Source organism: Condylostylus longicornis, unplaced genomic scaffold, assembly GCF_029603195.1.
Source record: "Condylostylus longicornis isolate FDR11 unplaced genomic scaffold, ASM2960319v2 ptg000006l, whole genome shotgun sequence".
Taxonomy (NCBI): domain Eukaryota; kingdom Metazoa; phylum Arthropoda; class Insecta; order Diptera; family Dolichopodidae; genus Condylostylus; species Condylostylus longicornis.
This window is the reverse complement of record NW_026577975.1, coordinates 1,562,046-1,576,001: the sequence shown is the minus strand read 5'-3', so window position 1 is coordinate 1,576,001 and position 13,956 is coordinate 1,562,046. Positions and strand designations below refer to the sequence as shown.

The 13,956-nt window shown below is 25.1% G+C and overlaps 1 protein-coding gene across 1 annotated transcript; it reads left to right on the top strand.

Moving 5' to 3' along the window:
• Nucleotides 1–7,827: 7,827 nt before the first annotated feature.
• Nucleotides 7,828–13,128, top strand: LOC129616885 (guanine nucleotide exchange factor subunit Rich). The gene is made up of 5 exons (XM_055532393.1): nucleotides 7,828–9,337; nucleotides 9,392–10,615; nucleotides 10,671–11,513; nucleotides 11,640–13,041; nucleotides 13,125–13,128. Exons 1-5 carry the CDS (start codon nucleotides 8,332–8,334, stop codon nucleotides 13,126–13,128), a joined length of 4,479 nt encoding a protein of 1,492 aa, XP_055388368.1. The 5' UTR covers nucleotides 7,828–8,331.
• Nucleotides 13,129–13,956: the final 828 nt, after the last annotated feature.

The following is a 13,956-nucleotide window of genomic DNA, read 5'->3' as shown; positions in this document are numbered from 1 at the left end:
TATACAAAAATAATAACAAAAGTAAAGTTTCGGTTAAAAAAAAAAACAAAAACTGCCAAATTTTTCCCCAGGTGTGTAAAAAAAGTTTTTAGTTTTTGTTTTTTTATTCAAGAAAATATGCTTATATTATGAGAAATGTGCTGTGGCTCGAATATAACCGAAAGTATTGTTTATTATCAGAACAATTGTCAGAAAATTCTGACTACAACAATTCGTTTGCAACGAAATCAGTTTAATAAGGTTCATTTTATACTCATTGTATTGAATCCAATAATTTTAATTATGAGTAGTTAATAAAATCCTTCACGAAACTAAACAAGACCAGTAATTAAGATCCTTTATTCTAAACTAAAGAGTCAGTTTTAATTTAGAATATTCTGGGGTCCAAATTCATTTGTTCATGAGTTTGCCATAGAAAATTCTATATCTCTTCTTCGAGAATTATTGCAAAATTTTCAAAAATCCTATAAATTTTATATTTTAAAATGATAAAAACTTGGTCCTAAAACTTAAATTCTATTCCATAGAAGTCAGGTATTCAAATAAAGAAAATTTTACTTCTTTAGGTCGGGTTCCCACGAAAACCTTACTAGTTCTCTGGTCAAAAATGTTCAATCGAAATATTAAGTTATAATATCAGATTTCAACAAAACTCATTGATTAATTTTCGAATTTCGCATTTCTTGGCTTTGTTTCTTACACGTAAAGTCCCAATAAAAACCTGTCTGTAATTACTTTCTTAAAATTTATTAAAAATATAGCACAATCGTCTCGTTAGACTATATTGTTATTGGATCTTAACATAGATATACATAAAAAGTTTATAAATTTATCGCATTCACAATTGGAAGGAACTGTGACACTCTACAACTATCCATATGTGAAATTCAGTCCGATCACAATACCTCCCTTTTTAATATACAATCACATCGGTAAAAATATAAAAAAAGAAGATCAAAAGTAACATATTATAAAAAATTAAAATAAAAAAAAAAAAAAAACAGAAAAAAAAATGAATTAGAGGATAAAAATTTTAAGGATCTTCTCTTCATACCACTTTATCGTATACATGCAATACCGACGATAAATACTAAAAATCCTCTCATATTAAAGTCAAAACAAGGCTGGTAATAAAGAAAAACACAAAATGAAGAAGAAAAAAAAATTATTTTATACCCACGACAAAATTAAATTCAATATTAGTGTGTACGGATGATAAGAGTTTTACAAACAAACATCAAAAAAAAGGATACGATAAAGTAAGAACTAAAACGAGAGAGGGTGATGTCTGGCACGAGAACTCAATTTTCAATATTTTTTTTTACATTTCATATGAATTTTACATACTTATTTTTTTTTTTTTGACTTCATCCCTATATTCAACGATTAGCTACGGTGATACCTCAACCATGACCTGCAGTAATTTTCTAAAAAAAAAATATATAAAAAGTATAAGGTTAAAATATTTTGTTGGAATAACGCTTAAAAATGCAAAAAAAAAAAAAAAACTCATCGTTATAGAATTGTAAATTTGTTTGTATCATGTTATAAAATTTTTATATATTTACTTGGTGCATATACACACATAACTACACTGTATAGCATTCTCATTAAATGATAGATAGACAGCGAGCTCATGTGTGTACTTTAAAAATAAACCACAAATTGCATTAAATATTTTATAATATGAAATAAATGAATGTATATACAAAGAGACATAAGTGTATATATGCTAATTTCTTTAAAACATCCAACTTAGTGAATAATATTATGGAAATAGATTCAAAATAAGGATAAAGAGGCGGAGACGTAACATCATTAAGTTGAGCTCTTGTTTTCTTTTTATAATAAAAAATTTATTGTATAGGTATATGTGGTTATTTTAGATTTTATAGTTGAATTTTATGAAACTTTTATTAACTGCAATTTAATATTATATTCAATCTACATATATATACAATAATACGTACATATATATAGAATAAAATTAATAAAATTAATTTATTTTTATTAAAATCTTTATATTGCTAAATTAGTTTTCTTATAATTAATCTCAATTTTTTATATTCTAATTAAGTATATTGAAACTGTAATAGACATTATAGAGATTGATTCTAGTATAACAGTTATAACTGTAAGTATAACAGTTCTTCTTTACAACGGGACCGAGCCAACAAAGCATTGTGCTTAAGAAATAAATTAACAAAATATAGAGTTGAGGATGTCGATTTTATTTTATACCGAAATATCAAAGGTTTTTCAAGATTTAAACAACAGAAGATTTACATACTCGTATACTGTTATACTATTTCTTTTAACTATAGGTTAAGATAATTTTAAAGATTATTTTTAGAGTTTAACGTTAACTCTTTTGCATACAGGAATTTGAACAATCACGATCGAATCTTACAAAGATATATTGACTTTTTACCTAACTTGTACATGCAAGTAAGAAGCTCGAACCAGAACAAATCTAAATTTAATAAGATTCTTATACACGCAGTAGTTACTCTTAAGCAATTTTATAAAAATTTGTTTTAGTCTAAATCAATGTACTTTTTAGTTATGGCTAAGCTAGGCGACAGACAATCAGACTAATTCTTTCGTATAATTATTATGAAATATTACAAAAGATTGTTATATACAGCCAGCCGACTTTATATTATTGTTAATGTACATAGTCGCTTATGTTCAAATAACTCATATGGTTTATAAAACTCAATTGCTCTTGTTATTGTTATTTATTGCATACCTACAGGAGTAAAACAAAAATTAAAATATGTATGTAAATGAGAATAATTTTGCCAATTAACACATGCTTTTGTTAGAATTGAATTAAAATGATTAAACTTTGATATTTTCAATTTCATATAATGTTGTTACTAAAGTAGCTAGCTACTCTTCCTTTTTTTTTTAATTTTTCATAAATAAAGAAAATTTTTAAAATTTCATAGCATTTAATGAAAAAATTTTATTTTCCTTATGTATAGGAAGGAAAAATTAACTTAAATATTTATATGGCAGTAACATAACTTTTAACATTTTAAAGAAAGAAAAAATAAAAAAATATGAGTAGGTTGAAATTCCTAAACACATTTTCTTCCTATACAATTTTTAAGGGCATAATATAAAAGCGCAATTATATATAGTTCACCTGCAATATATACGAGTAGTTTATACTAGTAATTCAAAATATTTTGAATTAAAATTATTTTTTATTTAAAAAAATATTAATTTAGAATTTAAAGTTACTATGGGAAAACCTGAGTTTATTGATTTGGAACTTTTTATAAACTATATGAAATTTCCAATTCTTTACAGAGTGCTTAATGAAAATATCATTAGAGAGAAGAGTTTTATCAACTTTGTACTTTAAAAGAGAAAAACTGAAAATTAACATTTTCTATTTATAATAATTAAAATTAAAATATTTTTACAAGTACTGAATTGTCTTATCAAAAGTGTTCTTAATGCGATCCATAAATGTGCAAAGTTAATTTCATGAGTATTATGAGAAACTTAAAATATAAAATGTTTCAATATTTCACGATTTCTTAGCTGAACAATTTAAAACATCATCTAAATTATATATGAAATTAAGATTCTTGATTCCAATTCTGCTACATAACAGCTAATTTTTTTGATATGAGAACTAAAGTTATTGAAAAATTATGATTGTATATAACTATACGCGTATGCAGATAATATTTTGTTGTAATCACACAATACACTCTTTCCTTTAAATATAATTACAAAATCAATTTATAAACTTTATTCCCACAGTATTTAAAAAATTGTCATCATTTCAAAAAAATTGTGTTTAAAATTCCAATTGCATTTCAATTTCATAGATAAGCGAAATGCAAAATGAGCACTATTACTCATATAATGAAGGACACTGTCAAAGAATGTGAGATTACTATATTATGAGTAAAATATATAAAACTTATATTATTTAAAACTTTCATGAAAATCAACAATTAAGATAAATATATATAAATAATTATGATCAACAATTAAGATTTCTTTCAATATAGTATAGAAAATTGAAATTCTTTTTACACACGATACATTTTTTATCTTAATATAAAATCACAAATAACTTAAAAATAAGGTGACTTTATAATCGCATTACTGATTAACACAAATGTGTATGTGTAATTATAGCTATAGAAATTTAATGAAATGAATATAACAAATATAAACAAAATTAGTAAAATAATGCGTTATATGTATATTGGATATGAAAAATATAAGGTTTCATAGTAACATTTATAGTAAGACTTATAATGCCTAAACGCCTAATATGCGCTTAATAAACGCCTAATGATTTATTGCAAATCTTAAAGAATGCCTTAAAAAAATTATGGCTAAATTCAAAATATCTAATATCATATCGAATCTCTTAAAATCGAATAATTTGGCATATTATTCATAGAAAATTCATAGAAAGCCTAAGAAAGAGCTCAGTCGTTCATCATAAGCATCTAATGAGCAAAATTAACCAAAACTGCAAATTATAACAAAGTAATTATTGATTAATAATAAGTTAATTATGATGAAGAATAGATAATTTTAATAATATTATTTTATACAAAATTATTTAGAATATAATTTATACCTAAATTAATTATACAACACGAAGACTAACTTTGATTATATCCGAAAATATAATGTCAAAATCATAATGATCATCCGAAGTGATTAATTAAATAAATATTTATATAAACAATATTAAATCGAAAAAATAAGAATACCAAAATTCCTTTTATAATTACGACATTATTGGAAAAACAGAAATTTTCTATTAATATGTTCAAGAACAATTTTCAAAAAATATTTTAAATTCTTAGAGAACGTGGATGGCACGTACATGTTTACCTACTTAATAAACTTCAAAATTTATTTTCTGTCTATAAGGTGGGGAAAAATTTTATGTTAAAATTCAAAAGTATAACAAAACTCAAATATCGTCCTTAAATTTTATGCAAGTATAATTTTACCTTTCACATATTATTAAGGAAGAACATGAATAATTATTAAGGATATTCAGTATAAAAAATTAAAAGGAGAAGACCAAAACACCTTTACCTCTTATTTTTTTTTTTCTGTTTTTTTATAAATATGCGATCCGCTCATTTGTAATTCTCTTTTATTTTTTTGTTGTGTGTTAATTTAATAAGTATGTACAAGTCAGTTTGCCATATATCTCATCAAATATTGAAAAATCGTTGAGACGATCCCTTGCATGATATTCCCTTCAAATTTTATAGCCTATATATAGTTATATGATGTATATATAGGTTAAAATATCATTGCAATACGAAATATGCATTTATGGTGAATATTTTTTTTTGTCGGTTTTATTGTAGTTTTCTTTCTGTTTTATTGTTAAGTTAGAGGGACTTTTGATATAAAATTAATTTGAAATTATTACAATATTTTTCCTTGTTTTTTTTTTATTTCTGTTTTTAATTTTAAAATAAAAAATACCATAAGGTTTATTATTTCGCTTGGGTCAAGATTAAAATCCAGTTTTAATTGAACACCCGCAATAGAAACATTTAAAAAATATTTATTTCTTTTTTTTTCCATTTAATTTTTAAGATTAAAAAGAAAAATTAATGGATTTATATTAAAAATAATATTCAAATATTTAAATTTAATTAAATTATTAAAAATATGGAATTTAGTTATACAACAGATACAATTTTTAATGATTTTTCATCTTCAACAACGACCACTTCAACAATAATAACAACAACGGATGATGAATATTTATCACCAATACATTCTTATGATTTAAATTGGAATAGCGAAAATGTACAAAATTATCAAACAAATTTTCATCAATGTAATAATTATATTATTAATAATAATGAGAATAATAATAATAAAAATGATTTAAATAAAACAATATATTCATTTAATAATGAAGGAATTGATTTAAATAATGAAATTGTTTCAACAACTTTTGAAGAAAATAATTATAATAAGAATAGTAATAATATTAATAATAGCAATAATAATAATAATAATAATGATTATAATTTAAAAAATATTAAAAATAAATATAAAAAATCTAATAATAAATCTAAAAATGATGATACTATTAATAATAATAATATTAATTTAGTGACTTCATCATCAGACAAAATATTAAATGAAAAAATACGTAAACGAAAAATTAATAATGATAATGATAAAAATTGTATAAAAAAAGATTGGAAATTACCACCAAGTCCGACAGTTTTAAAAAAAAGACGTTTAGCTGCTAATGCTAGAGAACGTAGAAGAATGAATTCATTAAATGAAGCATATGAAAGATTAAGAGAAATTGTACCATCAACATCGGGTGCAGATGAACAAAAAATGTCAAAATTTGAAACATTACAAATCTCTCAAACATATATTTTAGCATTATGTGATTTATTAAAAACTGGTGATTTAGATGATGAAAGTATAACAACATTTACATTATTAAATAAAATTAATAATTAATTATAACAAACCAAATAAAAATTAAATGTATTAAAAGAAAATTACTGTAAACGGATAAAGTAAATTTTTCTACATTTATAAAATTTTCAAAATTATAAACCTAGTATAGCGTGTAACTATAGTTTTTAATAAAAATTTTTTTAAAATATTCAAAAAAAGTAATAATATATTTTTCTTATTACCCAATCCGTTTCCTAATCATGATTTACGAATATTCTTCCTTATTACCCAATTATTTTTAGTTAACTATTTTTTGTTATAAATTGACCTGAATGCGACATCTATATTTCAAAAGACGAACATTTGACAGCTTTTTTCGCAGCCTGATATTATATTGTTTTAGTTACCTCTAGCGAATGAAGTTGAAAAACTAAATAAGAAATTGTTTTAGAATATAATATAATTCGTAAAAAATACTGGATATACTAAAACAATCATATTGGTTTGTGTCTATGCTAATAAATTTTATACATACAATATATTTTTAACTTTACATGGGTCTGTTTACACGTGTATGCATTGAATAGTGTATAAACTACTCCTTTATGCTTTTTATACGGTCTCTCCTTTAAAATTTATTTGTTGGAGAGAAGGCGTGTGAAACACAAAATAAATGTTGTGTTCTATGCATATAGCTTAATATTTTCTGTGCTTATTTTTTTGAATGTTACAAAATTTTGATTGATCTTTATAAAATTTTTGTTTCTTTATTCCGATCTTGTTATCTTATTTGATTAAGCAGAAATTTTCAGGCAAGTTTTAAAATAACTCGATTAAAAGAAAAATGATTTATTTTTTAATAAATTTATTTGTTACAATTAATACGATTTGTCAAAAAAATTATATAATAAATTCAAAAAAAAAAAATCAGTTTTTCAGATACATAACTAATATTTATATTACAAATTTTGATTATCGAATGAATATTAGTATTTGTAGTGGAAAAACACTTTACTTTTACAGTTAATTCTTCTTTATGTTCCTCTATATTTTTAGGATAAAGATTATAAATAACTCTTGAGGATAACGTCACAAATTACATTTCACCTCCATAGTTGATATTGTTAATTATTAAATAAAAATAATTAGGCTAGTACAATCATATTTATTGTATCGAAGCCTAAAAATCATAGTTAAGAAAAATTAATTAGACGTTCATTGTAAATTAAATATTATTTTTCATGTTATCAACAACTTATTTATTTATATGTGTTGATGCTGTCAAAAAAATTTCTTTTCAAGCTAGATTTTGTACCATTGTTATTTTGAACGAATTTTAAATATCATCATTGCTCTGGCAATGCTAATCGTAATCTCGACAAAATTTTTTTACGTGAAAGAATTACTTTCTAAAAATAATTAGAAAATTAGAAAATAAATAAAATAATTTTAATTTAATATTAATTTTAATTTTGTTAAATTATTTGTAAGGGATTTGTGCTGAGTGAATCGTCATTGTGATCTTTTAAAGTATAAAAATTAAAATATGAAAAGAATCTGTGACAAAAACCAACATACTTATACGTCAATTTTCTCAATTTAATTAGTAAAAATAACAAAAACAGTCCAGAATCGAAATATTTTTTATATATTAATTATTGATATATTATTTAAAAACAAAAGTACTTATCAAGAATGAAAATTTTAATGTGTGTACTATTAAAACGCCAATGTAAAATTTATGTTGAAAAGTTAGAAATATAGGACATAACTGTGCTAAGATCTACTTTAGATGTAATTAATTGTAAAAAATTTTTTGCTCCAGTAATTTGTAAATGAATTGTTAGTGTTTTTTATTATTAGTATTTTAGATTTAATTGAAATATAAAAATGTATCTACCGGTTGGGTGGCCTCGATTAATAGATCTTTCAATACCAAGTAATGGGAAGATTCATAAAATTTGTTGCAATCGCGTAAAATCACATTTTGCTGCAATAACTGATAATGTTTTAGGAATTTGGTGTTCAAAACCTTTAACACCATTAACTTATCACTTACGTAGTGCAAATTCATTACAGGATTTGGGTAACAATAGAGGTTTTGTATGGGATATTGAATCTACAAGAATAGCAGTTTTTACGGATATAGGTAATTTACTAATTTATGCAGTGGAGATAAATTTGGATTCTGATGGTGTTTATAAAGAAATCGATCCACCAACACCAAATCTAAAACGTGATAGTGCTGAACTATTAATGCAAGAAAAAATACACAAAGTTACTTTAAAGCATATCAAAGTTGTTAATTTGGAAGCAGCAATTACATCTGTAGTTGTAATTAATTATACAGAGTTAATGGTGGCTACAGAGAACTCTAAGCTTATAAAAATTGATTGGTCTGGAGATTTTGATAAAGCAGGCTCACTATTGGAACTACAAAATATATGTTTTACTTTTAATCAACAAAAGAATTATAGTTCAAGCTCACCTAAAATTCGTACAAACGCTTTCGTAAAACGTATGGAATATTCATTGTTAATTGATGGTTTTGCAGTTTGTTTTGATGACGGTAGAGCAGGTGTTTTAACATTTCCAAATTTAAAGTTTGTTCCAAATCAAATCCAGGGATTGTGGGCTCCTAATGTTGAAGATGCAACGTGTTGTGGAATTAATCATAAATTTCGTTTGGTAGCATTTGGAAGAAAAAATTCTACGGTTGCAGTTTTTTGTATAGATGATAACACAGGCGGTTTAGAATTATGTCATAAATTACAATTAAGTCCAAAAGATTATTCTGGAAATCCAGGTCCAGTTAATGAATTGAAGTGGACACCAGATGGACGTGCAATTGTAATTTCATGGGAAAAAGGTGGATTTTCATTATGGAGTACATTTGGTAATAAAGTGTAGCGTAGTTTTAAATTAAAATTAATTAATCTTTATATTGTAGGAACTATGTTAATGTGCTCTCTTGTTTGGGATTATGGACTACATATCAATCTTGCAAAAGAAAATCCGTTTCTTATTTATAATATGGAGTGGTTTGCTGAAGGCTATCAGTTGATGATCTTGAAACACAAAATTTCCGCAGTCAATCAAACAAATCAAAATTTGGTGCCAAGTACTTCCACAGCTTCTATTAAATATTCAAAGAGAATGTCAAGTGTTCTGCTACTGGATTTCGTTAAAAGTACTTTGACTATAAATCCGGGTATGTCATCCAATTCGCATATTATTTTACAAGGTGAAGATAAGTTATATGTGAGTCAAGGAAAAAATTTAGATGAAATTTATTTTGGTACAACACAAAAGTTCCCAAACAATTCCGTTCACAAAAATCACAATCATACCGATGCATTCGATTTAAATGAACCAAATGAATCTTCAGAAATTCAAAAAAATTGTAATTCATCTAGTATTTTGTCGGAAAATAAACTTTGGGCTGTAGTTCAACTGCCACTGCAATATTCCTCATGCAATTGTCCGATTCGATTCACTGCAATTGACCAAGATGGTCATCATATAGCTATAGCGGGCAAATCGGGGTTCGCGCATTACTCTTTAATTACTAGGCGTTGGAAAGTTTTTGGAAACCAAACTCAAGAAAGAGACTTTTTTGTGACGGCAGGATTAATATGGTGGCAAAATTATGTTATAATGGGTTGTTATAATTTAATGGAGGAAACGTTTGAAATACGAATTTATCCAAAAGAACCAAAATTGGATAACCGATATGGTACTAGTGTGCAAGTGAAAGCTCATGTTCTTATACTGAGTCTTTTCAAAAATCAATTGGTTGTGTTTACTGCGGATGGATTTGTTAATACTTTTAAGTTATCGGTTCGCAATACAGAAAATTATGAAGTTGATATTGAAGCTTATTACGAAATTGACGTTAGAAGTGTATGTGTACATCCAGCTTGTGTTATTTCATTGACGATTTCAAATTTAAAAAATGATATGGCAATGAAATCTGCTTTTGAAGATTTACATGAAGACACTATTATCTTAAATATTTCTGGTAGATTATTTTTGATCCAAAGAAATTCAAGTTCTAATATGATAATACCACCAATGTCAACTTGCTTAGCTTCTTGCGTAGAATGTTTTTGGTTATCAAGCTCCGAAAAAAGTCATATGCGAGATTGTCTGTGGCTCTACAGTGGAACATATGGTACTATAAAAATTTTTTTATTGTTAACTTTAAATTATAAATTCTATATTTTCAGGTATGAGAGTATGGTTGCCAGTCTTGCCATCTGAAGATGAGTTGAGAAAACCAAATCGTCACACATTCATGTCGAAACGTATAATGTTAGCTTTTCCACTAAAGTTGTATCCTTTAGTTATTTTTTTCGACGATGCGATTGTACTCGGAGTAGAAAACGATACAATTCTTTACTCTTCAGATAATAACTCACATTTTTCTTTACCCTTTTCAATTTTAAATAAAAAAAGTCAAGTTTATTTACACAAAATATTACGACAATTGATTAAAAGAAATTTGGGTTACACAGCTTGGGAAATAGCAACAGCTTGCAGTAAGCTGCCGTATTTTCCTCATTGTCTGGAGCTTTTGTTGCATGATGTATTAGAGGAAGAAGCCACAAGTAAAGATCCTATACCAGATCCATTGTTGCCAAGCATTTTAGAGTTTATAAGAGAATTTCCAGTCTATTTACAAACAATTGTCCAATGCGCTCGTAAAACAGAAATTGCTTTATGGCCATATTTATTTGCAACAGCTGGAAAGCCTAAAGAACTGTTTTTACAAAGTTTGCAATTAAATCAGCTCGACATTGCTGCCAATTACTTGATAATATTGCAAAATTTAGAACCGTCAAGCATAAGTAGACAATACGCAACGCTTTTATTTGACACAGCTTTAGAAAATCGAAAATGGGAGTTGGCTAAAGATTTGTCCCGATTTTTGAAAGCTATTGATCCATGTGAAGTAGACTCGCCGCGAGCAACTTCGATGAACACCAAAATCAGTCCTCATATGTCTAGTCATCACAATCATCAACACACATCACAGCAAGCGAACTCAGACGAGCTAAATTTTATATTAGGTTAGTCTTCTACGTTGCAATTTTGTTTTAATTAAATCGATCCATACTGCTGCAACTTTTTCAAAACAATCATATTCCTTTTGCTTTTTTTACACTTAAACACAAAATGTAAATTTGTATTTTTAGGCTCTACAATGGCAAGAGGACGAAGTTTTTCTACAGCTACAATGATTGCAAAACCTAGGGAATTCTTATTTCGTAGTACATCACAATCAGAGGATAAACAACAGCAATCTCAAAATACACAACAAAATTATCAAAGTGAACCCCATCAAAATGAAGGGTCTACTAGGAAGAAAAGTACTCAAAGCAACAAAGACTCCATAGAAAAAAGTATTTTAAATGAAACGTTTTTCATTGAGGTAATAATTCAACGACATGCAAGAAAACTTCTTGAAACACGAAAAATATGTGACTTAGGATATATGAGTGCAATATTGGATTTTCCATTAGTTGGATGGTTAAGTCAGGAAAGTAATAGATCAGCGAAAGTAAATGATTTTGTTGCAGTTCTTAATCAACTGCATCACGATTTAAACTGGCCTAAACCAATTGGAAATGAAGTGGACATTAGTTTATTAGGAGTTACTGGCCCAAATATAAAGTCAGTACCATCAGATTCTGGTTATTTTAGCCTAACGACATCAAATGATAAAAATAATTTAGAAACAGTTGCTACAAATAGCTTGAATACAATACAGTCCTCAAATCTACCTGAAATTTGTGAGGAACCATTAAAAGATTCATTAGATTTCAGTGTACATAGTAATCAAAGTACTGGTTCAAATAATGAAACATATGCTATTGATAATGTAGTAGCAGGAGATTCAGCAATAACAACTTCTACCACATTATCTAAACGTAATTCTAATGCAACTGAAATTAATGAAAATCAGATAAAAAAGCGAAATCCACCTCAAAATACGAAACTAGAAGTTCAATTAAGATATTTATTACAATTGTTTACGGAAGCAAATTGTATTGATTTTTCATTAATTTTATCAATTTTATTATTAGATGGTGCATCAATTAGTCGTATAATTAATTTTGTAATTCGTTCAGAATCTTTATCATCGTGCCAACAAATACGTAATGGTCTTGAGCAAATAATTAAATGGTCATTAACAGAACAAAATGGTTATAAATATTTTATGATATCTTTACAATCGCAATTAATGATTTTAGATGAATATATATTAAAGCAAAAATTATTTCACGAACAATATTTTACAAGATTTAGTAAAGATAATATAAATAATATACCATTAAATGGTAATAGTAATTCAAATAACAATCATAATAAAATTAATCGAAAAAGTGAAGGACAACAAAAAATTGAAGAAGATCAAATAAAATTTTTAAATAATATTAGAACAAGATCAGCTTCAGAAAGTAATAAAAATCAAATTCAATCAATTAATTTAAATATTCAAGATAACCATAAAAAAACTGATTTATATCAAATTAATAATAATAATAATAATAATTTAACCGATGGTAACAATTCAATTATAAATAAAGCAAATAAATTAAGCAATAATTTAGGAAATAGAAAATACTCAAATAATATTATTAATAACGATAATAATATAATATTAAATAATGATTCAGATGAAATAAATAAAAATCATTGTCAGAATTTAGATTTACAACGATTACAACAAAACAATGTTACAGATAATATTAATAAAATAAATCATTATAATAATGTTACAATTAATAATGATAAAAATGATAATATTGATAATAGTAATGGAGAAATTTCAGAAAAATTTTGTATATTAATGTAAATTATAATTAATTTGGATCATAGTTAATTTATTATATTTTAATATTTTTTTTTTCTATTTATATTCTAGACTTAAAATGTATATTATATTGTATTGAATTTTTTTTTGAAAAAGAAATTATAAAAAAATTTATAATATTGTTATATTTAATCGTAAATGATAATTGATCAATTTATGCATTTTATTTTAAATATAATTTGAATATTGTTAGGAAAATTTCGATATATTATACATCTGATTAGATTAAAACTAGACAATTTTTTGTTTAAAAAAAAAAAAAAAGAACAAAAATGCCTGAAAGTCAGATTTTGAATTGGCCTAAATTTTTGATAAAATAAAACTTATATATGCATGGCATACGAAAAATAGCCAATAAAATTTAATTTTAATTACAATAAAAAAAAAACAAAAACGAAAAAGTGCCATGATGGCAACATCAATGTGTAAACTTAGTACAATTACAAAATTAATTACAAATAAGAAATTTTTTTAGTTTATGCACTATACAATTTCAAAAATACAAGGAATAATTAATAATACGTAATGAGGAATTTAATCTGAAAATAAATTTAAATCTTAAAATTACTAGGCTTTAGTGTTTTGAAAAAAATTAAAATAAGTAAAAAGAATTTTATTTTTTAAGTAAAATTTGT

Coding starts and splice junctions, on each gene's coding strand:
- LOC129616885 (XM_055532393.1), top strand. CDS start 8,332: ATGTATCTACCGGTTGGGTGGCCTCGATTAATAGATCTTTCAATACCA. Junction 9,338..9,391: donor TTCATTATGGAGTACATTTG/GTAATAAAGTGT, acceptor TTTATATTGTAG/GAACTATGTTAATGTGCTCT. Junction 11,514..11,639: donor CGAGCTAAATTTTATATTAG/GTTAGTCTTCTA, acceptor TTGTATTTTTAG/GCTCTACAATGGCAAGAGGA.